Consider the following 24,283-nt stretch of genomic DNA (forward strand, 5'->3'; position numbering starts at 1 on the left):
TATCAAATAACTGTCGGCCCAGTGGAGCATCCCCCAGCCCAGCGCGGACGGGGGTGAAAGACCTTCCCCCCCAGGGCTGCACACCAAACCCCGGCCTTTAAAGACAAAACCTGCCCCCAACCCTCCTCTCCATCCCTGGGGCTGCCCCACGGCCCCGTCCCCAGGCAGCCCCCAGGCTGTGCTCCCCCAAAACTGCCTCTGAACTCAACCACCAGGCATCCGGCCATCCGCAGGGGCAGCAGCCACCAAGAGTCAGGATTTGGCAGAGTAGCACCCATGGGGCATCCCAGCATGTCACAACCCCGACAAACCTGGGACATGCTCACCATCTTGCTCAGGAGGCGATTAACAATCTCTGTTAAGCGCTAAGGACAGATAAGCCTCGCCTTTGGCGCTGTGCACCCCCAGCACCCTGCACCCAGGGTTTTCCACGGGTGCCCAAAGCATCACTTCCACAAGCCTCAAGGAGCAGCGAGGTAGGTGAAAGGCTCCCACCCAGGGAAACTGAGGCACACGGTTACACAGCTGGCAGGTGTCACACAAGCTGTAGTGCCAGGAACATCTTCTCACCCCTTGCCGGCACTCGCGCCACGACAGCTTTTAGTCCTCTTAGTGGGGCTGAAGGAAGTTGACCTTTTCAGCACGCAGCTCAGAAACGTCCGTTAAAATGGATCCATTCCAAAGATGAGAAGCCCAATACAGAAGGTTTCTTGCCTCGCAAACTCAAAGAGCTGCACTCAGCCCAGCTGACACAGCTCCAGCTCTGGTGCTTCCACAGCTCCCTTCAGCCTCACAACCACAAACTGAGGTTCACTTGTCCAGGGAACCGATGAAAACCAGCTTCATGACCCAAGCAGGGCAGTGAAGCTCTGCGGCAAGGTTAGGCGGGACAGCGACCCACGGATTCCAGCCGCAGGTCAGGCTGGTTTCTGACACAGTTCCCCCCGGCCTCCCAGTGCCCCTGCCAAGCTGGAGAGCACAACTGGGCATCGACGGTGATACTGCTGCAGCACTTGGGAAAAGCAATTCCAAACACCGCTCCTGGGCTGCTTCAGCTGTTACCGCAGAGTGCCCCTGGGTATTTCAATGGAATATCTCACCTTCCATAGCACCCAAAAGTGCTTTAGCAAATGTGAACCAAGCCTCATAACAACCTCACAAAGCCGGGCTAAACTGCCCCCATTTTACAGATGGGGAAACTGAGGCACAGTAAGGTTTAGGGACTGGCCCAAAGTTGCACAGCTAGTCAGGAACACAGTCTGGCTCGCCCGATTTCTTCTGCTTAGCCACGAGACCTTTCTTCCACAGGAGAAAAGGAACCCCTTCCCCAGTTAGCCCTGCTCTGGTTTCAGGTGGCTGAAGAGGAGCAACCAAGGGCGAAGGTCTGAGCTCTTCCCCCTGCAGCATCATATTAAGACTCACTAGGACATCCTGGAAGCTGGGCTTTGGGAGCACGACAGGTGATTCAAATACAGCAGTTTACAGGTTACAATAAAAGCCAAACCCCACACTTTTAGGTGACCCAGAGGAAGGGAAAAAATAAAACCTATTCACAGTTCACCTGCCTGTGCTAGGGAAAAAAAATACAAATCATATTCCCTTCCTCGTAGATTCCAGCCCCTCCCAACTCGCAATAAAAAGAAAATACTCAATGTTAGTTAGGCTTCACAAAGCGTTGAGGTTACAGACGCAGTAAACCAGCACAACTGGCATACTGCCTAGAACAGCACAGCTCGATATAAAAGTTGCTTTCTTAAAATCACTTCAAAACCAATTTCTGTATAAGAGGATTAAAAGGAAATTAGATATGAATTCAAAATCAGTGTAGAAATCTACAGTTCTTATCAAAGGCAGAATACAGTATTCACTTTGATAGTAAAACTCCAAGTGTGTCACACACACCTGACCCCAGGGACGTGTTATACCAGTAACAGTCAGTAGAAAAGGTTATTGCTTTAGCATCTCTCAGTAGAACGTGTTTAACAAGAGCACAGAAAAGGGAAATACCAGGGGGCTGACAGGTCTCATTAGCAAAGAGAGAAAGAAGAAAGGATATAAGCTTGGATCTTTGTTTTTTTTCCTGGCTTCTTAAATCCCTCCACTTCTCCCCACTCTTGTGACAGTTTCAGGCCAGATACACACACATGTCACGCTTCCTTGTGACAGGGATGGAAGAAAGGCTGTGCTCTAACCTCTCTGCACCTGCTTTTAGAGAAGGGACAATGCCTCTTCCTCTCTCCTGGGAGCAGCAGGCGAGGGGAGCAGATACCCCGGGCAGGCTGGGTGCTGACGGAGGTGCCTGGCACTGGATGTCACCCACAGGAGCGCACACCAGTGCTGAGGGGTGGTCAGGGCTTACTCCACCTCCTGCTCCAGCGTGTAGAGAAAAGGCAGGGAGTAACAAACTAGGGAAAAAAATCCACCCCACGTAGGAACATCTTGATTCCTCTTTAAAAAAAAAAAAAAAAAAAGTGGTATCATTTCCTTACAGTGTAATAGAACTGGAGAGACCCTTGCAGGGTCTTGGCTGCCTGCGCTGACGCTCTGGTCTCAGTAAGTCACACACGCCTCGCAGCTCCAGTGACCGGAGCCAGGGCAGCACCGAGATCACAGGGTGCCCCTGCTGCGCTATTGCAGGCGTGCAGACAAAAGCCTGACAAAGAGGTGTCAAAGCAGAGGGCTGTGTTGTCTGCAAGTGTCACGATTTGCTCAGAGAGCTGACACAGGATGAAAAGTGCTGGCAAAGCCTCCTTCTGCCAGGAGGGGGCTGGGTAAAACCTCCCTGTCAGAGCCCCAGAGCTAAACTCAGCTGTCAGACACAGCAAGGGCATTTCCAGTTGAATGGTCCATCTCCTCTCTGGACCTACTGCCTCTCCACAGCAGCAGAAAGCACGCCCATCCCACCCCCACCCCACCCTCCTCCCCTGCCTGGTAAGGTTTCTAAATCACAGTTATGTTCAGAGAGACAGAACTGCCAAGGGGGTGGCAGAAAGATGCTTAGCGCCCATCTACGATGCCTCTAACAGAAGAGCTTGAGGAAGCAGTTCTGGCAGTAGGGCTTGTCATTCTGCTCTTTGAAGGTTCCTTTGTTGAGCTGCTTGAGGCAGAAGGCACAGACAAAGTGTTCGGGGTGAAATTTCTTGCCCATAGCAGTGATGCAGCGTCCCGTGATTGGCTTCTGGCAACCGGAGCAGAGCGAGCCGCGACGCTCGTGGTAATGCACCTCGCAGTAGGGCTGCCCGTCGTGCTCAAAGAAGCTGCCATTGATGAATGGTGTGAAACATTCCTGCAGGAGGACAAAGCAGAAAGGGACAGAATGTATAATAAGCTCAGGATACACGCAGCTCCACAAGCCTCCTCTGCTCTGTGGCAGAGCCTGGCTGCACTGGCAGCAGCGTGAACTGCTGCCTTTCAGCATCGTCCTGTTGTCCAAAGACTCAAACTGTCCATCAAGACGAGTTTCCAAGGAAAGGCTGATATATGGACAGATAAAGCCACAAGCGAGGGAATTAACCCTGCTCCTTCCCCCAGCTGGTTTCACTTCTACAAAACAAATAAGGCAAATGAGCTACCAGATGTGTCCAGCCAGGAGAAGGGAGAACGCTCCTCTCCCTGAGATGCATAACACTGCAGCACCTTTCCCCTTTCTTTTTTTTAAATCTCACTCCAGTTTCCCCACCAATGGCAGGCAGAAGCAGGGACCAAGACACACTTGCATGCAGCAGAATTCTGATGAACATGGGACTGATTCCAGCTGAGAAAATGAGGCACAACTCATTTCCACAAATGATCTCTCCAGAATGGCTGGTACTATGCAGGTACGCTTCGCACTGGACTGTCCATCCTGAAACACCTCCACCATGTACCCACACGTTGCTGCTGGGAGAAACTGCTGTTTGTTCTACAGCACTAATGATGTTGAACAGACAAGAAGAGGACACACCAGCTATGTGCTTATTAGCACGCAGAGCTCCTCACTCCCCTCAGTGTCAGGCAGCTGAGGATGCTCCACTTTGGAATCTGCAACAGAAGCATCCACTCTCCCCACAAGACTGGGGAGATTCCCCTCCTTGTACGAGTGGGAAACTGAGGCAGCAGGATGTGGGAGAGAGTTGAGGATGCTGCCAGATTCACTGAACAGATCAGCAGCGAGGCCCCAAGGAGAAGCCAGGTTTCCAGAATCCTGGTTTTGGTTGGCTCCAACACCATCCTTGTCCCCAAGGAGGACACACAGTATCACACACAGCTGGACCCCAACACGTACACAGAGTCCAGCAAACAGCTTGCAGAGCCACAGACAGCTAAACATTAGCAATATGGGAATGTATGCAGTTTGCCCACAGCAAGTCCAAGACTTCCCTAATGCTGACAATCAGTTCAATGAAGTGTCTCCTCCCTCTGCCAGCAGGACAGCTGAAAAGTCTGCTCTGCTTTAGCAAAAACAGGAAGAAAATCCCACCTTGTGTCCTGGAAAACACCAGTGCTGGCTCCACTAATACAGGCAGCACAGCAGCAGGCGGAAAGGAAGCAGAACTGTTGGCAGAAGTCTCAATCTCTGCACAAAAAAGTCAGCCCTCCTGAGCCCCACAGAGCCAGGGCTGCCATCTTCTGCCTCCTCTCTCTGCACACAACTCTGGGAGCCACAGATAGTTCCGGGCAAGCAGTTGCAATAGCACGGTGACAGACTGCTCTGACCATCATAGCAGGAATCAGCAGCTTGTGGTTCTGCTGCTTGTTCTGGTCTCTGCCTTTCTTTCCCATTCTAAGAAACACTGGCTGGCTTTGCTCATCTCTTGGGGCTTGTAAGAGTTAATATTTGCAAGGCTCTCTGAAAGAGTGCCAAGCATTTAATCTGCAGTATTCCTGTTTATTATCCCTGTTGTATGGAGCCTGCCACTATTTCACCAACTTGCATGTTTGTCTGAACAAGGTCAGTCTCATTAGTTTACATTGTCAGATGGAGCATGGGAGGAAGATTCTCAAAATCTGATTGCTGAGGCAAGTGGTTGGAGAGAAGCTTAGTTTATAATTATTTAAAGGTCACAGAACATGTCTCTGTTTATCTGTGAGCTGCTGCAGAAGCCCATAATTGCAGCTGGGAACAAAAAGAGCAAAGCAGCTACAAAGTTTAATGTAAACAGGCAGCGGACCAAGAAGGTGTTTGGTTGCTGACATGTTTTTATCTTATGGGGCTGGCTGCCCTTCACTACCCCACAGATGCCTTGTCCTGATAAGGGACCAGATGCCTGCAGGGTAGAAATGAGAGGGGTCGTACAGCAGCAGCAGCAGCAAAGGACCTTGGCTTTCTTACCCGACAGACAAAGCATTCAGGGTGCCACAGGGTGTTCAAGGCAGAAATGTAGTTTTCCAGGATAGCCCGGGCACAGCCTCCACACTTGGGAGCAAACATGTCAAAGTAGTCCTTGCGGCAATAGGCCTTGCCATCCTTCTCATGAAATCCTGCCAACAGAGAATAGAGGCAAAGAATATCAGCTCCTGATCTTTACCCAAGACTGGCCAAGCTCTGCGGGGTAACCGTCACGGGTAGGATCATCCTTCCCTCTGCTAACGCACAGACACAGCGGGTAGGGGCTCCTTGTTCTGCTGCCCTTCCTGCACCATGCATACTTCTCCTCTCCAGGGAGAAGATTCCTGCTAGCACCCTTCCCCATAAACAGCTGTAGCCCTTGGAATTTCCATCTGCAGTAGTTCCCCTGTCATCTCTCAGGCTGTCCCCTAACAGCAGCTCTGCCTTACACACTCGTCTGCAGCTCAGGGGAGAGATTGCATGAACCAGCAATACCTTCAGGTCCGAAGAAAGCTCCACACTGGGCACAGAAAAAGTGTTCGGGGTGCCATGTTCTGTCCAAAGCCGTCACCACTTTCTGTTCAGAAGAAGACAAAGGGTAAGTCATGTAAATGATGGCTTCAGCTTGGAGGTAAGGCAGGGCTGGGTGGGGGGAAGAACACATTAATGTTGGTACTGACAAGAGCATGTATTAAAATAGACTGTCCTTCAGAAAGGTGAGTCAATTCTTCCCCACCTCTGGCTCATTCAGGCTTTCCCCACTGCACACTTTTTTTTTTTACCCTAAAAGGATCTTATGCACTGCTTCCTCCCTTATACAGGGCCCCGTCCAGCTCTGGGGACTAGCACTGGTGTCTGTTACTACAGGCTACCAGCAGACAAACGCTGAGGAACCGTTACTGGAATGATGGAGCGATGTGGGGCTCTGAAGGAACTTCAGCAAAGGGAAGAGGGACTGACTCTTCTCACTGCTGTAAGAATTTGACTGGGCCAAGTTGTTTCCACTTCAGACACAGGACAGAGGAAAACCAGAAGTCCCCAAACAAAATCTTCCACCCAGCACACACGGGTGAAATAGAGTTTTGAACACCCAGGCCTGCAGCATCTCGCCAGCGCCCTTAATCCACCCCCCCCCAGGAACTCACATCAAGGATCGGCCCATTGCAGTAGTAGCAGCGAGGGGAGAAGAGGTTGTGATAGTCCTTCTCACAGTAGGGCTGACCATCCCGCTCAAAGAAGTTCCGCGATCCGATCTCCTCCTGGCAGTGGGTGCAGACGAAGTGCTCAGGGTGCCAGGTTTTCCCCATGGCTGTAACTACCTGTTGGGAAGACAAATTATGAAGGACAACTCTATCTCCCCGTCCCCTAGACCACATGACAAGATAACCAGCTGGAGGTCAACAAGAATGACAAGTTCTACTACTCAAGTGAGCCCTGGACTGGGGTAGCATGAAAACTGAATTACCTATCATCTCAGGAGAGGGCAGTCCCTCAAGGGCAGGGTAGAGGTCACTGGAGGAGCTTACAGCGTACCTAGCCAGTGGATAAATAGAGTACTTCAGTTTCTCCAGCATCTCCAGTCTCTTCAGCCTCACGAAACAGCCCTCCCCGTTGCTCCCAACTGCAGCCCAAGATCCAGCAATGAGACAGCACCTTCGACTCACCTGCCCAGCAATAGGCTTCTTGCAGGCTCCACAGACACCTTTGGCAACTGTAGCTACACCCAGCTTGTTCAGGTCAGACTGAAGACTTCCCAGCATGGTGTCCAGCTGGCTGCCAGGCTTGGAGGCTGTGGATGGGGGGGGGCCGCTTTGGCAACTTTAGCTACACCCAGCTTGTTCAGGTCAGACTGAAGACTTCCCAGCATGGTGTCCAGCTGGCTGCCAGGCTTGGAGGCTGTGGATGGAGGGGAGCCGCTCCCAGCTTTCCCCTGCGCCATGAACTGCAGGGAAGAGAAAAAAAAGACTGTAAGGCAAGTGCTGCTGTGCTTACAAGATAAATGCCTGCTGGTGCTGCCAGTGGCTCCTCTGTACAGATGGACAGGAGATTGCTAGGAGACAGCTACACTCTCTGCAGAAGCCTGTGAGAGCCAGAATCAAGCACACACATGTATTCTGCGCCCATGCAGAGACATTCAGAGAGACTGGGATGTAGAACAACAGAGCTGTGAACTGAGGATTTTATTTTCCTTCACTGTGCATACAGCAGAGGTCAACATCAGATCCCAAGCGGCCAGTACAGTGCTCTCCAAGCCCTGCCAAAAATCTGCCTTTACCTCATCAGTTCCTGCCCAACCAACAAAGCAGAGACGCCATCCAGAGGGCCCCTTCCCCTCGACCTCTCTCTATTTCTATGCTGTTGCTTTCTCAGTTGTCACTCTCCCCTCTCCAACAGAGATCTCTTCGTCACGTCACCTCTCTTTCGGCTAGAATATCTCCTCCCTTCCCTCCTTCCCTTGGCACAACCTTCTGCAGATCTTTCTGCCAAGTCTCCTTTGCCCCCATCAGGTGGCTCTCATCCCATGCCTGAGCTAAGCAAGTGGAAGCCGCAGGAAGGAAATAATTCCCCTCAAGCTGCCTGCTGTTTACCTACCGAGAGGGCAGTGCCTCCACGCCAGAGCCCCAGACAGGACTGCCATGGAGAGACTGCCACGTCTATTGTCAGACCGCTGGAAATGCACAAAGGTGAAGAGAAGGGGCTGAAGATACCTGTCTCAGAGGCTGTTTCTGAAACTCACACCACCACAGTACACATAGTTCGGAAAGGCTTCCCGGAAGAAGGGGAGAAATGCTTTTCTTAGGTTCATAACTTACAAACAAAGTATATGTTGTCTTTGGCCACCAAAGCCCCCTTTGCAGGCAAACTGCAGCAATGAAATACAGATTATTTTATCTGACTTTGCCCTGCAATAGCTACTGTCAGGTTTAGAGAGACCCAAAGAAGTCTCTCTCCGGGATACTGGTCTGGTGCACATGTTTTCTCTTATCAAGAGGACAGAATAAAACAGATGTAAAATCTACACTTGTGAAGGCACCAGCCTGCTGCCAGCACAGCCAGGGGAGCAGGGACACGCTGAAGTGCTGCAGAGCCTTGGCAGAACCTGCCCTTCCAGCCACAGGCGCTCTATTCCTCACCCTGCAGCTGGTCATACTTGTAGTCAACTAATTTACTGGATGACAAACCCTGGTTTCTACTTGTTTGTATAAAAGTTCTCATGACATACATAAATTTAGCTTTTTTACAAGCAAGCTTGACTCCCAAGAGAGCCTAACACACAACTTTTCCTCTCCTTTCTCCTCCCCACCATCCCCACAGCCTGCAACCTCTCCTAGTCCAGCAGCACAGAGCAGCCCCACAGCACCCTGATGTCCTGAGCCTAAAACAAACCCTCCACCACACAGCAGTTATTTGCTACCCAACAGTCACAGTGAATGTCTGCAAGCACACCATTGCAAGGAGACTTTTCCCAGGAGGAAGACAGCAGGCCTTTGTAAATTAAGCCAGGCCAGAGTCCCAGGACAAAGCCAGGCTTCCTGCACGGCACAGCAGGAGGAAAAGGGCTGCACCGTGCGGACAGAACCGTATCCTCTCTCGCTCTAACCAGGGCTTGCAGCCACCAGGCCGGGCAGGCACCCAGGCCACACACAAATGACAAATACCACCTGGAGAGAAAGAAGATGAGATAAACTCACCATGCAGGAACAGAGAACTTTACTCGTGCCTGTAGGGACCACACACTCCCGCAAGCCACAGCTAACCTCAGTGCAGGCACAGCCACCTGCTACACTCATTTCTACCTGACCTGGTGATCCAGCCTTCTTGACAGCCCCCAGAGAGTCCCCAACTGAAAGAGGTTTGTTTCCACCTCCTGCAAGCAATGCCAGCTGTTTACAGGGGACACTCAGCACAATATCCACAAATTCATCATGAAGAGGCCCTTCAAATTCCCACCTTCACCCATGAGATCTGCCATCACTCCAGTTCAGTTAGGAGCTCTGCGAGCAGCAAACCATGCGCTACAGGTTATCGTCTACATTAATGGCACAGGGAGCTCTAGGAGCAGATCCCAGCAGCATCTGCAGCACGCCCATCGACCAGAAAATCACACCATGCTGAGAAACAGAAAGGAGGTCCTGCCTTCTCAGGGGCGGGGGGGCCCAGGGGTGCATGAGCAGGCAGCAGGTTGGCACTGCGGACCAGGGGAGGAGCAGAGGTCACCTGAAAAGTACAACAGATCGAGATGCAGAGGTGTATCCCTGCTCACTGCTTGAGAGCTGCCTGTACACACAACATTGCACGTCACTGCAATGATGTGCTCATATACATTAACTTCCCACCACCCTGGAGCTGCAGCCCTTCCTGGACAGGACACACGAACACAGCTCTTGATCCTCATCACCTCCCCAAAATCCACTGGCATTGTGGACACTTGTCTAAACGAGCAAGCACAGGAAGGACTGATGACTTGGCTCCTTCCAGTCTGGAGGTTTTGCCGTCTTTTACTCCCTCCACTCCAAGACCGATTACGGCAGGGAGAGTTGCAGCCTGTGCTTCAGAGCTGCCTGCCTCGTCTCAGAGGGAAACAGAGCCCCTATGGCACAAAGCGCCCATCAGAACCGACAGGAACCACACACACACCAGCAGGTTATTGCACGGACACGCACTTTGCAGTGCCAGACAGGTACAGCTGGGATTAGATATTGCCAGAGTCCTCTCTCCTGTCCAGCAGTTCAGTATCAGCCTTTACCTGAATATTACATCTACTGAGCTGCCAAGTTGGGAGCAGCAGTTAGACTGGAAAACACTGCTACAAAAACAAACCAGAGAGAGAAGCCTGCCTGCACCTGTGGGAAGAAAGCTTCGTCTTCAGTCTGACAGCCAACAGAAACAACTCTCTTGGTGCCAGGGGTCCAGGTCTGGGGAGAACACAAGTGCCTAGGATCTTCAGAAGGAGGGGTGCCCACAACAGAAAGCTCATGATAATCATCATCGGAAGTTTCCCACTGGAATTGAGGCTGGGGAGCCAAGCTGAAGGAAGAGGAGGAGACTGCACTAGGAACTGAGGTAGACGGCACACGGGAAGGCTGAGGTGGGAGGAGAGGTGCACGGCCAGAGAGATGAGAGGGAGTAGCATTAGCAAGGACTGTCTTTGCAGCTTCTTTGGAAGGCTGGAGCGGGGGAGAGGCTGGAACAGAGACCGTTCTCCTTGGGGGGACCGGGGATTCTGGAGGAAAAACCACCTAGAAAGACAGGGAGGAAGAAGAAAGGTGAATAAATCCAAAGAGGAACCAACAAGCACTTCCTGCAACAGGAAGGCTAGTTGTTACCATCTGTTTATCTAAGGGGAAAAAGCAGCAAGAAAGAGGAGGGAATTAGAAAACGTGCTTCCCTGTGTAGCTCAAGGAAGAGCACCTTCTTATACCCAGAACTTCCTGCACAGGTACAGTACTGGGGAAAGCAAAGCATGCCTCTACGACAGGCTTCCCAGTGTGGTTTTAAAAATAATCCCCACGCGGACATTTGACATGTGACAGTAGCCGACTGCCCAGACACCATCACCAGCACCCTCAGATCCCACTCCATTCTTAAACATCAAGAACTAGGGCCCGCTTTCCAGGCCAGACGAGGGTGCAGTAGAAGTTAGTTCTTCATTTCGTGTTGCTTAGGACACTCAGAAACTTAATCTGCACCTCCACACAATGCTATCTGGACAGAGGGACACGCTGGAATTTCCCAGCACATGTCCCTCCTTTCTACCTTCTCTACTTGCTGTCCACCACTCTGCTGTTCCCCCTGGGGTCTGGCAGTGATAATGACCCCCTCTGTCAGCCAGTCATCCTGGCTCTTCCATTCTTCCTGTTCCTGTTTAGCGATGCCCAGTCTGTCCTGCAGCTCTTGAATCACGCGATCTTGGGACTCAGTCTTGTGAAATATGGCAGGACCTAGTTTACGCCTTGGAGAGAGGTCCCGATACATTGGATGCACATTCGCAGTCTCTTTTGTCCTCTTGATTAAAGATTTAATCTAAATGACAAAGGCAATAGTATCAGCAGAGAAGAGCAATGTCAGAGCAAGCCCCAAGATGCAACAGCACAAACTCAAGCCATTAGTGACAACTGTGAGCAGGAAGAGTGATGACATTTATTCCACAATGCCAAAATTCCTCTTGGCACAGCCCAGAACAGTGACTCAGTGCAAGGAAAAACCCCGTAAGGATAATCACAGCAGCCAAAAATAACTATCTAGAAAAGGGAAAGATTAACCAGCAGGAAGCCAAGATAGGAGGTGCAGCATGAGCATGCCATTGAGCATTAAAGAAACCTCAGCATCACAAGGACACAGAGCAGCCGCTCTGCGTTTGCCCTTTACAGGCAAAAGACTCTTGGTCAGAGATGTCTGGTGCACAAAGTGTACTTCCAGCGCTGGAAGGAACACTAACAGCTCCAGCAATGAGACCTAAAAAGGCAAGCAGAGCAGAGGAGCTGCCATCCCAGGTCAGGAACATCCTGCAGTGGCATGAAGCAGCCCTTTAACTTTTCAGAGGCCTCTGTGGAGTGAGTCTTACCCCCATTAGGGAATGAAAATCCATTTCCCACGGAGTTCCCTACAAACCGCCATGTTCTGTGCTGCTGACCAACATGCAGAAGAGACCCCAAGATAAAGCAGAGGACTTCAAACCTCCGTGACACGCAGCTGTCAGTAACACGGCTCAGAGCTGCATGCTGTTAGTGCGGGTGAGCCCGGGCACACTCACAGCACACACAAAACGTTAGTGCGCTGTCAGAACAGTCCCGGCCAGGACTCATCCTACTCCTACATTCAATCAGTGCCTGCCTGGCCTGATGCAGAAATCCTCTCAATGGGTGGTTTGGAGATGCATGGCGGATCCCATTCAGCTTTCCCAATGTTTTCAGGAGATTCCGGAGTGACTGCAGAGCTTCTCAGCTGCTCATTTTCCTGGTCTCCTCTGGCTTTGCTCATGTCAGCAGCACCTGCCTTTCTAGTTCTGTCTCTGCCCTGCCTCTTCCTGACCAGCTCAGGACACCCATCTACCCTGGTGTCATGATGTACTCCAGCTTTTAGCTCCTGTCCTTGCTCCACTACAAAGCCCAACTGGTTTTTAGTATCTGGGAAAACGTCCCACCGATCCAGGGCCACAACAGAAGGCTCACACACAGGATTCAGAAAGCTGTCGTTCTTTGCATGTATCTCTGGCACAGGCACAGACAGCTCCAGGGCCCACAGCTCATCTAGAGCTGTTTCCACCCTTCTGCCCTGGGAAGGAAGGGCTGAATTGTCCCTGAGTGCGTTCTGCTGACCCAGCTCTTTAGGTATGTGCCCCTGCCCCTGACCATTTAAAGTGCTTGAAATTGATACACTCGAGATTCTGGGGTCAGTTCTCTGCTCCTTCTTCTCTTTTGCCAAATCGTACTCTAGGCCCTGTGCCTCCACAGACCTACACAGAAGCTCCACGCTGGAAGCTGGCACTGGAAACGCCTGGGAAGCGTTTCTAGAAGAGTCAGGCCTTCTGCTCAGCTGAACCAAGCTTGCAGAGCTTGGCAGAACTGCAGTGTAACCGCCTTCCTCAGCGCAGAGGACTGCTGAGGGGGCAGATGTTGGCACCGCCGAGTCCCCACTGTGACTTGCGGAGGGGTGTTTGGAATGGGACAGCACTGCTAAACTGTGAGGAGAGGTGCTGGAGTCTGCACGTGCTGAGCTGGGAACTGGTTCTAGGGAGGGTTCAGAAATCAGAGACATAGTGGAACTAGTCTGCAAAAAGGAGACAGAAAGAATAAGGAGAGAAAAAGATAAAGACAGAGGTAAGGAGAAGAAAAACAGCAAAGAATTAAGCATTGTAACAATCGTGACCTCCAAAATCCAAGAGCCATGTGGATCCAAAGCCTTACTTCCAAGAATAAGGAAGGGAAATGAGATATCAAAGAGGAGAACCAGTATGACATTGTGATGATCTTCACATGAGATTATGGGAAATTAAGCTCTACAGGCATCAAGGTCCTTTTCCTATGTCCTCCTTCTAAGTGATAGCTCATGTGTTCACCTGCAGCTGTGACAGGGACATGCAGCGGCCGCGGGGAAGCCAGCTACAAACCCAGGAATGTCTAGACTGCAAGTAAAGGTCACGTTAACTTACTCACAGCCAGCCATGTAAATTTTACATTTCAAAGCTAAAAAAAGCCATCAATGAATAGAACAAAGCATGACATTTTCTTCTTGATACACTAATAAAATGCTCCAGTTGGCTGAGTACATGGCAATGAAAACAAAGCTTCGGGGCATTCACAGCAAGAACAGATGACATGGCTTTGTTCTATTCACATCGCTAATCTCACCTTGGACGTGAAACATACTGAATCTATACGAGTCTGTCAGTCACTCCGTGCCCCTGTAAGCATCGCTTAGGTGGCTGGATTAGCCTCTTCCCCTTAGGCCAAAGACTCCACATTTACATTATAATAAAATCCGTATTAATTTTGATCCAAAATACACTCTTAACAAGAGCAACCTATACAGAGTTTTTGGATCTCTTTGACTTGCAGGGTCTCTTGAAAACAAAAGATCATGGGTCCTCCTCTTCCCATCCTGGCTAAACTCTAGGAGACAAATTGACGTTACTCCTTTTTATTAGAAAGAGAAAATTACAACAGTAGCTTGGACAATTTCACACAGCAGGTCCACCTAAGACCAATGCTGAGCCCTCTTAGTTTTAAAAACATATCCACAAAGGATTTCCAAATCCCAGAGCTATCAAGACCTGCTCTGATTCTTAGTCACATTTTCCAAAGAAGCCTCAAGAAGTCAGATGCTTACGCTCTAAGGCAGCAGAGCACATAACTTCCTAAGCCCATGCATGGCATTTCAGCCTCTACTTACCTTTCTGAGATAATAATGAATAAAAGGACAAAATTAACCAGAACATGCACAAAATCTGCCAGTAGATGGAAGAGACGTATACCTTCAGCTGGCCTACGCTGCTACCACCCCCAAGGGTCAGGAGCTGGCGCACACACGTTTGTGCAGTCGCAACAGCAGTGCTACAGATCATGCTCAGGAAGGACAGAACAATGGGGGACCACAATTCCTTACAGACTGCTCCTCCGCTCGAGTAGGACAACACCAGCCATGGTCACAGCAGAGACAAAGAGGAATAGTAAGTACCCTCTGTAGTTAAAATGAGTGAATTTCTCAGTATTGCACTCCCCCTGTATTTTGCCTAAGCTGGATGCACCTGTAAAAGTACCCTGGGTTTATGTTGTGGTTGGCACTTACTTTCCAGACCTCCTAAAATGACGTTGGTCGTTTTCAAGGCAAGACTAACATTTTGCTCAAAAGCAAGTATTTCCAGAATATGAAAAACATACTAGCTCCAAAACAAGAGCAATGGTTAAACACTGGACAGTAACAGAACAGTATAAATACAAGCACCTAGCTAGGCAGTAAGCAGGCATCGTGTTACACAGAAATGGCAGAGGTTGAGGAAACAAGTGCATCAAGTAACCTGAGTGCCCGCTGACTGACGAGCTAGATAACCAAAATCAAATGGATTCTGTAAGTAAAAAGAATGAGCAACTCATTAAAGCAAGCAAAAGATGATAAAAGGGTAATGTATCAGGCTGTAATAACACCTCTCACTCTGGGGTATGAGGGAAATGAAACATCAGTGCCTCCACTCTGCCCAACCTCATCTATTGCAACTTCTAGTTGTACCAACTACCAACTCCAACTAATTACACATTGCCCTTAGTTTTTCTGTTCTATTTCTTGCAACCACACACAGGTCTGGTACTCGAACGGTAGCCTTTCATCTTTCACCTTTGCAAAAAACTCTACTTCTGTCCCATCCTGCCACGGGTACAGACTAGAAATACATTTTTACAGACAAACTAACCCCCCTAGTTGGCACAAATAGAGAAGGTAACAACAAACACAAAGGACTGAATGGAAAATGAAGCAACTTGAAGGACAGGAGAAAGGAAAGTAACTGTTGAAAACAGTCAATGACTATTAACAAAAGGAAAATTATCACAGAAACCGTATTCTTTGTGCTTCAGGAAGAACATTAAGACACGGATGAGCTCAATGCCTCACAGAAATACTAATGCTGTGTTTATAAAGCCCAAATCTTAACATTTTAGTTTGCTCTAAGAGCTCAACCAGAAACTAAGCCGCTAGGAAGGCGGGCAGTATTACAGAAGCTAGTCTCTGGCACACAGGTTTCATTTCAGTTGCATAAAGATTCTAAGGCCTTTTCTCAAAAATGCAAAGCATTTGAACACCCACACTTAATGAACCCTCCTTGTACCTTGCAAGGAAAACCTGTGCTGGGCAGTTGCCAAGAGCTCACCTAGGAGCAAAGGTGGGTGGCAGCAACCACACCCGAGCTTGTTTTCTGAGCCCTGATAAAAGCAGCAGGGGCATGAGGCACAGCACTCAAGCTCCCACAGCACACGGAAGGAGCGAGGCAGCGTACGCCAGCAGCGCAGCTGGGAACGCTCTCCAGCTTCACAACAGCGCAGGTTTCCAACCAGACTGAACAGACCCTTGGGGATATCCTGCACTCTACCCTAGAAGCTAATATGGAGAAAAAAGGCAACACTAAGGTGTCAATATTTGCAATTGACTAAATACAAACTACAGTAAGTCTAGAGAAAACAGTGAGTAACTCCCAGATTCTCACAAAATGAAGTACACGTGCCAGAAACGGCAGACTGAATTCAATTCCAGCAAGCGCAAGGCAAGCCAAGTCCCACACAGCGTGCACGCCTACTGCTGGGTTCTGAACTCACGCTCTAGTCAGAACTCCGGGTACCGGAATGACCTCCATGAAACTCACAGCACACATCAAAAGTGCTCACAGGAATGGTGGCACAGAGAGAACAACAAACAGCAAAGCTGTCACTGAATGGCCTGTCCACCTCTTCTCACAAAACATTCCTCAGCTCTGGCTGCCCCCTCTAAAGTCATGGCAGGAGGAGACGGAGTTCAGCACAGACAGGAAACACCAAGCATCAGCAAAATCTTCCATATGAGGAACAACCAGAGAGTCAGGGACTTTCTTAGGATTAGAAAGCAGACTTCCATGTGTGTGTAAGAAAGGCAAACCCAACAATGACAACGAAGAGAATATATTAGATATTTGCTTTGTCCACCCTTCTCAGAACAAATTCAAGTGACTACTTCAGTAAGTCTATAAGCAAAGCAGCTGAAAGTAGAAAGAAGAGAAAATATCTTTAATCTTGCTACGATTACGGGTAAATGAAGTCTCAGTAAAATAAGCTCTACGGTTAATCATCTAATGCAAGAATGATAACATACCTATATAAATAGTTAGCTAAGTACATATGCCAAGTGCTTCACCTAACAAGATGACCACAGACAAGTTACTCCTGAGCTTATCCTATTATGGGATTTTTATGTGCTACTGGTGACTGAAGTAGCACTTCTTTTCCAATACAATAGCTCAATTTCCAAACAAGATTCTGAATAGTGTTTGCAATCCTCTGCCCCACAAGAAGCTCAGACTTTAATTCCATTTTGAGGTGAATAAGATATATTGTTTTAAGATGGAAACCTCTGAAGTCTCCAGCTGTCTGATGTAAAGGCTTCAAGTGCTCACACCATATGCCTGGAAGCTCCTCCTCTTGGAAAGCACATCAGGGTAAAAAAAACACTCCAGAGAGGAGGGGTCATCCCACAGGACAGAGGAGCCTGGTCTCTCTCAGTAAGCAGACTGGTGTCTCTTGCTCCCCTACTTCTTGTTAAGCTGTAGGACAGCAATATAATTCACCGTGTACTGAGCACTAACTAAGCTCATTATCTTTGGTAAACAAACTGACCCCAGAACTGCCTTACCCTGCCCGTGATGAGAATTTATAGCAGTAGAGACCACTTACAGCAGCACTCAGAAAGCACAAATACCACCACAGAAGTTTCTCAGAGCAAGTTTGAGAGGTTAAAGAGGGCATTCTGGAGACCAAACCAGGTCAGCAGATGTGTCTAACGAGCAAGAGAGTCTGGGGGTAGAGAGGGACAAGATGACGTACTAAGTTGTCATGACAGGGTACCTTAAAGTCAGAGAGAGATGCCATCAGCTCATCCAGTTCCCGTGTAGCTGAAGAAGCAGATATACGGGTCTGCTGCTGACTGGCAGTCACCCGCTGCGGGCTGCTCACCTCTCCTTGGCTCACAGTGATTGCAGGCCTGACAAGGGAAAAAAAAATTTTAAAAAAATTTAAAAAATGCATTTAAGCCTGGGGGAGCACTCCTCAACTGACAATTCCACTGCTCCCCCAAGCAAGCACAGCACGATGATTTTCATCAGCACTGCCCAGGCTGGCCAGCCCCAGTTTCCACAGCACACGCAGACTCTGTCTCTCTGCCAAGGCTAACATGAGTGTGTACACACACCGCCCCCGTCCATTAAGGAATGGACGATGACCAAGCATTCATTTTGTCAGACAGTGGGTATTTGTGATCACCTATAAACCTGAGCCTGAACAATCCACCTCTCATAACGTTACTTATGTATTTTTTCATTCAGAAGGAGATAAAAGAGCACCAGCATCTTCATGTGCCTGTTTGATTTATGACCCTTTAGACACAGCCCACCTTCTCTCCATTACTCTCCTGCAACTCTGTCCCTGCACTACAGCCACGATTCCCACAGGAGCCTGTCCCGCCACACCCAAGCCAGCAACCACCAAAACACTACTCACACTGGGCTTGGCACCGAGCTCTCCAGCTCATCCAGCAGGCTCTCCACACTGGGACGCACATCTTCAATCCCACGTGCGCCATTTCGCTTTGGCTTTTCTTTTGTAGGGGGTGCAGCCTTCCCTCCCACAGAGCCGCTGCTCTCTGGGACGACATAGTGAGGTCCAGTCACGCTGGGCAGTGATGGGCTTCTGCTGGTTTCATCTTAAAGGGGGGAGCAGAAGAGAGTCATTCAGACCCCTAGGTCCAAACATACATGCTAATCACAGACAAGAGCAAAAAATTGCCCAGAAACCTTGTGGAACATCCATCTTTGAGGATATTCAGAATTTAACAGCACAAGGGCCTGAACAACCGAATCTAACTTTGAAACTTTAGTTAGAGCCGATTTTGAAGTTGGCCCTGCTTTGAGCAGAGTGCTGCACCACAGACCTCGAGAGATCCCTTCCGTACTAAATGAATCTCTGGTCAGGGGCTGGAGGGGCCTCCCTCAGTAAGGAAGTTGGAAAGAAAAGGTAGGCTACTATTTCTACTATTTTGAGAATCAAACTGTCCACACATACCAGATGTCTTGCTATCCCTTACCTGCTGGGAAGCCACTGGTGGGATTATGTTGAACTGCATTCAGTTCCAGAAGAAGTCTGTCCAGTTCTGACAGGTTGTTGCCCAGAGAGGAACTGGTCATTGTGGGAGATGGTTCTGCAGACTTCTGCTTGTTCGGGAAACTAAAGATAAAAGGGAAGCGTGAAACTTCTACATCAAGATACAGCAGAAGATGGAAGGAAACTTACATTAGGGTCACAAAGTTTACACATGTACTGTATTCTTTTCCAGCTGATGCTTTCAGCTCTGGGGGAAAGAAGATGTGTGCTTTGTGAAATGACTACAACACTGCTTAGCCACTTCTTCAGCTGTCAGTTACAAAGAAATAGCATTGATGGACAGGGCCTCAAGTTTTAGGACTGTGTGCTGCACAGCCCTGTAGCCAAGAGTTAACCATCTGCCGATCCAAGGCCACAGAACAGCAGCAGAACCATTAGCATGCATACAGGAAAATGACCTGCTTCTGCTGACATCACAAAAAGCAGCAAAAACCTCCTCCTTGAAGCAAGAGAATGCAGGGCTAGCACAGACCGGAGAAAGAGGCAAAGTAAAAACCTCAAGCTATCAACAAAAAGTCAAAAGCAGCAGGCTATGTGGTAGCCTCTGCAGCACCCAAGGTGTCCTCAAACCTTTAATTTGGGGCACTCTAATCAATTTATAAGAAAGTAATTTGAAAATATTTTCTGCTGCGTTAAATACACAAGCCTTGAAAGAAGTTTACCTGTGCACAAGTGTGCATAAAATAAAGGCTGCAATTATTCCTCATCCTATACGGATGATCCCACCTACCACACACAACTGCAAACTGTTTCAAAGCAAAACTTAACACCAATGCACTGAGTTTTATAGTAATTACACTGTAATAACATTCTTCCCATTGTCAATAGCAGGGAAACTATTTTCTCCTCGTTTTACAAATGGAGAAATAACTTCTAAAGCTCATGAAGTTCCTATTTTATCAAAAAAGATACTTTCCAAAATGGGAACTTTTGTCTTGCGTACACTACCATATTATGCCCAGAAAGTTAATAAGTAACGGGCTTTAGGACTCTGATAAAACCAGTGACAATTATTAAATTTCATAAGGGCAGTTATTATCTTTCCCTTCAGACTGAAAAAAAAAAAAAATAAATCCACATATGCAATCTGCGGAGGACATACTTCTTCCCAACCCAAGCACAAGCCACAATTCACACCAGAACCAAGCCATGCAGACCTTGTACAGGAGGGCTCACAGCTGTAATTACCTCCATTTTGTTCTAATTGCATGCAGCCATCTACAAAAATTGCAATTACTGCCTCCACTGGGCATATCTCTGGATATGCCTGTCTCTACCCAGAATTAGTTCAGGTTGACAACAACCTGCTGCTCAGCAGAGACCTAGGCGTGGTTAGAACCAACGTCAGGGGAACACTAGTCTCCACACTGTAAGAAGGCAGCCAGGACAGGGTGCACTGCAGAGGGCTAGCAGAGATGAAGTCCTGACAGTCTCTTCCTCACGCATCCCCATGTCAGCAGAAATGTCTGTCCTGCTATACAGGCTACTCCTTCAGCCTCTCAGTGTAAGAGCAGCTGCCTTTGCGAGTATAAACTAGTCATCTATCATCTACTGAGATGAAAGTTTTAAGAAGTTAATTTACTTGAAAATTCAAGTCATTGTACAGCCTGCTAAGCCACAGGTAACTGAGTTTCCTGGGATAACCAGCCCAAAGGCCACCCACCTCCTAAAGAACTTCTGGGCTGCTTAAAGTGGATTTGCCACTTGTCTCTGGATTGTATCCTCCACAACACAGTCCAGACCCTGTTCTGTCTGATGGATCTTTAACCTTTTCTTCAGCTGAGCAAACCAAAGGGACAGGTCAATGTTTGAAGTGAGTATGAAAGTTACAGCAGGCATTTACAAAAGAGGTAATCAAAACTGACACAGGGCAACATAACACACAGAGGAACAGCGTGTGTTTCCACTTCTAGAAGGCAGCTTGAACCACAGCAGGCTCAAGTTGTGAGTCAGGCTTAACAGGGACAAGATACCTGTAGACGTGTTCCTCTTCACTGGCACGGGGAGAAGGAGAGCTGAGCCCGTCTCGAGGAACAGAGGCACTGGAGCTTTTGGCACTAGAGCTGTATATAGGAGACTGGGACTGAGGCTGTGGAAATGAGATTTGCAATGGAAACAGAGAATACAAAATTAATACATACACCACTGTACTGCAACCCCACACGTGGACAGTACAGAACAAAACCCAGCAGAAGAAAAAAATCTGCCATATAGCCAACCAGTCTCTATCAGATGAGCTACACCAGGAACAACTGTTCTCCACTTGCTTTGGATTTGCCTACGAGTCACAGATTTGAGCTGGAAACCCCCAGTCTGCTTTCCACAGGCTATAAAACAGATGACTAACACTGATCTCATCACACCACCATTTTGCTGGAACAATGACGATGGGTTTCAAATTCTCTTCTGCCATTTGTTCCTACCGGTTAGAGTTCTGTTAAAAACCCACACCTCCCCCCATTTCCCCACTCTGTTAATGGACAAACTCATCCTCACTTCCCGCTGCTCCCTCCCCTCATCTACTTCCTTGAGAGATACTGCACCAACAAAACAGGCATGCACCCTCCCCAAATGCACACATTCACTCACTTGCTGGTGGACGTATCTGGATACGTTGGGTTGCCACTGGTCTAAGGGGTCAATCACAGTGCCATTCAGGGCCTCACTGGAAGGTGGCGGGGGCACTGGAGGTGGCACGGCAATCTCCTGGTATGTGTGGTTCCCGGTTGGATAGGAGTAAGGTGTTTCCTCTGTTAGAAACACTGGTCGCTTGGAGATATGTGAGGTGGTAGATTCAAGGTCTGCCAGCAAGGCGTCTGCAGGAAAGCAAAAGAAAAAAAAATTAAAATGGTAAAATCCTGGACTACAGTTTTTTCCTCTTTTCTCCCATTCAGGATATCGGGTCTCTGGGAAGACTTTTCATCTAGGGTGATCTACTAAATGCCCTGAAAACCATTACTGCAGCCCAGGACTGAATAGGTTAGTCAAATTCCTAGTACAAAGAAAATGCCAAGAGGTAACAAAGCAGCCAGAAAAACTGTGCAAGTCTTAGATTTTTGTCTGAACTGGAAAACCACCCAACGACAGGGATCTGTAGCCTCTGCACGCTGCAGAAGAGCAACCTAGGAGAAACCTGCCCAGGAGAAACTCGCAACAGGATATTGACACAGACTAATTACAGGGCCCGCATCATCACAGAGTCATTTACTGTGGCCGCAAGCACTGCTTTCTGCAGGAAACAAGATCTTGGGAGTGGTTTTCTCCAGAGCCTAAGGTAGTAGAAGAAGCATGAAACTTTCAAATCTGTCCATCAGCACAGCAGAAATATGTGCTTCATTTTTCCTAACAAAAATCCCCCTCTGTACGTCACACAAACAGTTAACTAGTTTCCAGAGGCTGCCAGGTAAACGCCATTTCTTCTGCTGGAAACCATTCTCAACTTACTGGGTGGAGACTCCTCACAAATTCCTGAAGAGGAGAAAAACTCCCACCAGCTAGAAATACCCTGCACTCATGCCAGGCAGAGGAACCCAAGTCACACAGTTAGCACCTCTCAGAAACCTTAAAGCAGGAGAAATACATGAAAAGGCATTCTCACCCTTCCAGATTTCTTCCTGCAAACTATCCTCTGCTCATTCCCAACCCTGCACTCCTCCGCGGTGACTCACAGGCAAACCCCAGCTCGTTGGGCCTTCTGTCCTGTGAACCCACCCTGCGGAGCCCGCTGCAGTCCCCGGTGGGGGAAACTCCAGCAAGCGATTGCAGGTCTGCACGGTACTCACTTTGTAAAGAAAGCTTCTCTGGCGGGGTGCCCAGCTTTCCACGGGGGCAGCAGGCTCTCGCGCACACCTCTCTAAGGCTATTAGAGAGGAGCTGGTTCGCTAGGGACATCTGCGCTCTCCATTATAAGAGCATCAGGACATACCTGGCAGATCCCTTCAGAGATGTGGAATTCAGCCAGACACCAGTAACACAACCACAGCACAATTTGGAGAGAAGGCTCCCAGAAACCCCCGGATCTCCCTCCCCTCTGCACAGACCTGACCGTCTTCAGGCAGCCTCAATTAGCAGGATTTGTCCTTCTCCTCCTGCACACAGCAGTTACTGGACGCTCAGGTTTGGTTTGCGAGGGCTCAGCGTGAGCACAGGCATCCTGCAGTGTCCTCCAGCAGGGTCACAAGGACCTGAAGTTATCAGGTGGCACCAGAATAGCAACGGAGCAACTGCTGGCACTAATGGCTGCCTACCGGCTCCCGGAGGGCAGCACCTGCCAGCTCAAAACCACTTCCCAAAAACCAAAGCCACTTCCTGAGCAGCGCAGACCACAGCAGCCAATGCACTTAGCAACCCTTCAAGAAAATATATTAAAGGGTCAAATGGAGGACGATTTTATTGCATTACAAGACGAGGAAGGTGCTGCTTTTATATTCACTCTCTCCACAAACCAAAGCATCATAAAAGAACAGAAAAAGCAGTCTTGCCCTCAGAGAACAGAATAAAGCCATTAGCAAATTAAATACTGCATTAACTCTATACACCTTTCATTTAGTCAAAAAGATCCTCCGAAATTATTTAAGCCACAGGCATCTTCCTAGAGGGGCCAAAATACCCCAGAAGCGGATTCTCTGAAGGGATACAAGCTTTCTGCAGACAGGGAAAAATGAACTTAATCTTCTTTCTAAGCAGAAGAACAGCTGGCAGATTCCAGAGTGAAAGGCACATACCTCAAGGGAACTGCTGCAGAGCTGCACTTCCTTCCCCCAGGCAGGTCCTATGGCTGGTTTCCTGCACACCACCTCCAAGAGAAGTGCTGTCCCAGAAGGTGTGGTTTTTTGCTTCTCCCCACCAATGACAAAAGCAAACCAAACTCCACCAGGAAGTGAAAATCCCACGAGGATGCTGGGCTCCCCCAGCCCTGCAGAGGGGACCCAAACCATTTTTCCACCCTCCACCCCCAGCCCTCACCACAGGACAGGCAGATGTAACCCTCTCGCCACACATCCTCCTTCCTCCCTCAGCTCTGCACCCTGCTTAACGAGCCATCGGACAGAAATCCCCTGCTTTTTACTAAGGGCACAGAAGGGAGTTCAGCTGGATTCACTGCTTTACTCTTACAAGTCTGCAGAAGAAGAGGGGTGCGGAAATACCAGGAGCACTCTGACCCCAGGTTGTGAAGGAGTTAAGGAGAAGACATTACAGTTTAATGATTAACTTCCCCCAAAACCCTCCCCCTTCCTGACTTAAGCAAACAAGGCAGAGCTGAGGAACAGGAAGCGAGGGGAGGAGAAAAGGCTGGAGAGGAATCACTCAGTTACTCAAACTGCATTTCAACTTCACAACCGACACAGAAGCAGCTGCACGAAGGCACCATCCCACCAGCTGGGACAGGGAAAGGACCAAGCCAGGAGCAGGACAGGTGCTGACACACCAGCTCAGGGGTGGCAAAGGACCTCCCCTTGTGCTTGCTCACCCCCATCTTCTGCAAACCCAGGGTCCACCCTTCCTCACGCCCCAGTCACTCCCTCCAAGCTCAGGGCCGTGCCAGCAGGAAGGTCTTCCCCGTCCCGGTCCATCCCCGTTG

At 49.0% G+C, this 24,283-nt stretch overlaps 1 protein-coding gene across 1 annotated transcript; it reads right to left on the bottom strand.

Annotated features, from left to right (window-relative positions):
• Window positions 1-2,825: 2,825 nt before the first annotated feature.
• Window positions 2,826-21,565, bottom strand: PXN (paxillin; the record flags this gene model as incomplete). Its single annotated transcript, XM_010073876.1, has 11 exons — window positions 2,826-3,286; window positions 5,312-5,460; window positions 5,804-5,885; window positions 6,454-6,627; window positions 6,973-7,057; window positions 7,159-7,250; window positions 17,392-17,527; window positions 18,043-18,244; window positions 18,626-18,765; window positions 20,676-20,791; window positions 21,292-21,565. Coding segments are annotated over 11 exons (1,717 nt in total), but the record flags the coding sequence as incomplete, so codon positions are not given.
• Between the last annotated feature and the right edge of the window lie 2,718 nt (window positions 21,566-24,283).

The sequence above is a fragment of the Pterocles gutturalis genome, unplaced genomic scaffold, assembly GCF_000699245.1.
Source record: "Pterocles gutturalis isolate BGI_N339 unplaced genomic scaffold, ASM69924v1 scaffold47232, whole genome shotgun sequence".
NCBI lineage: Eukaryota > Metazoa > Chordata > Aves > Pterocliformes > Pteroclidae > Pterocles > Pterocles gutturalis.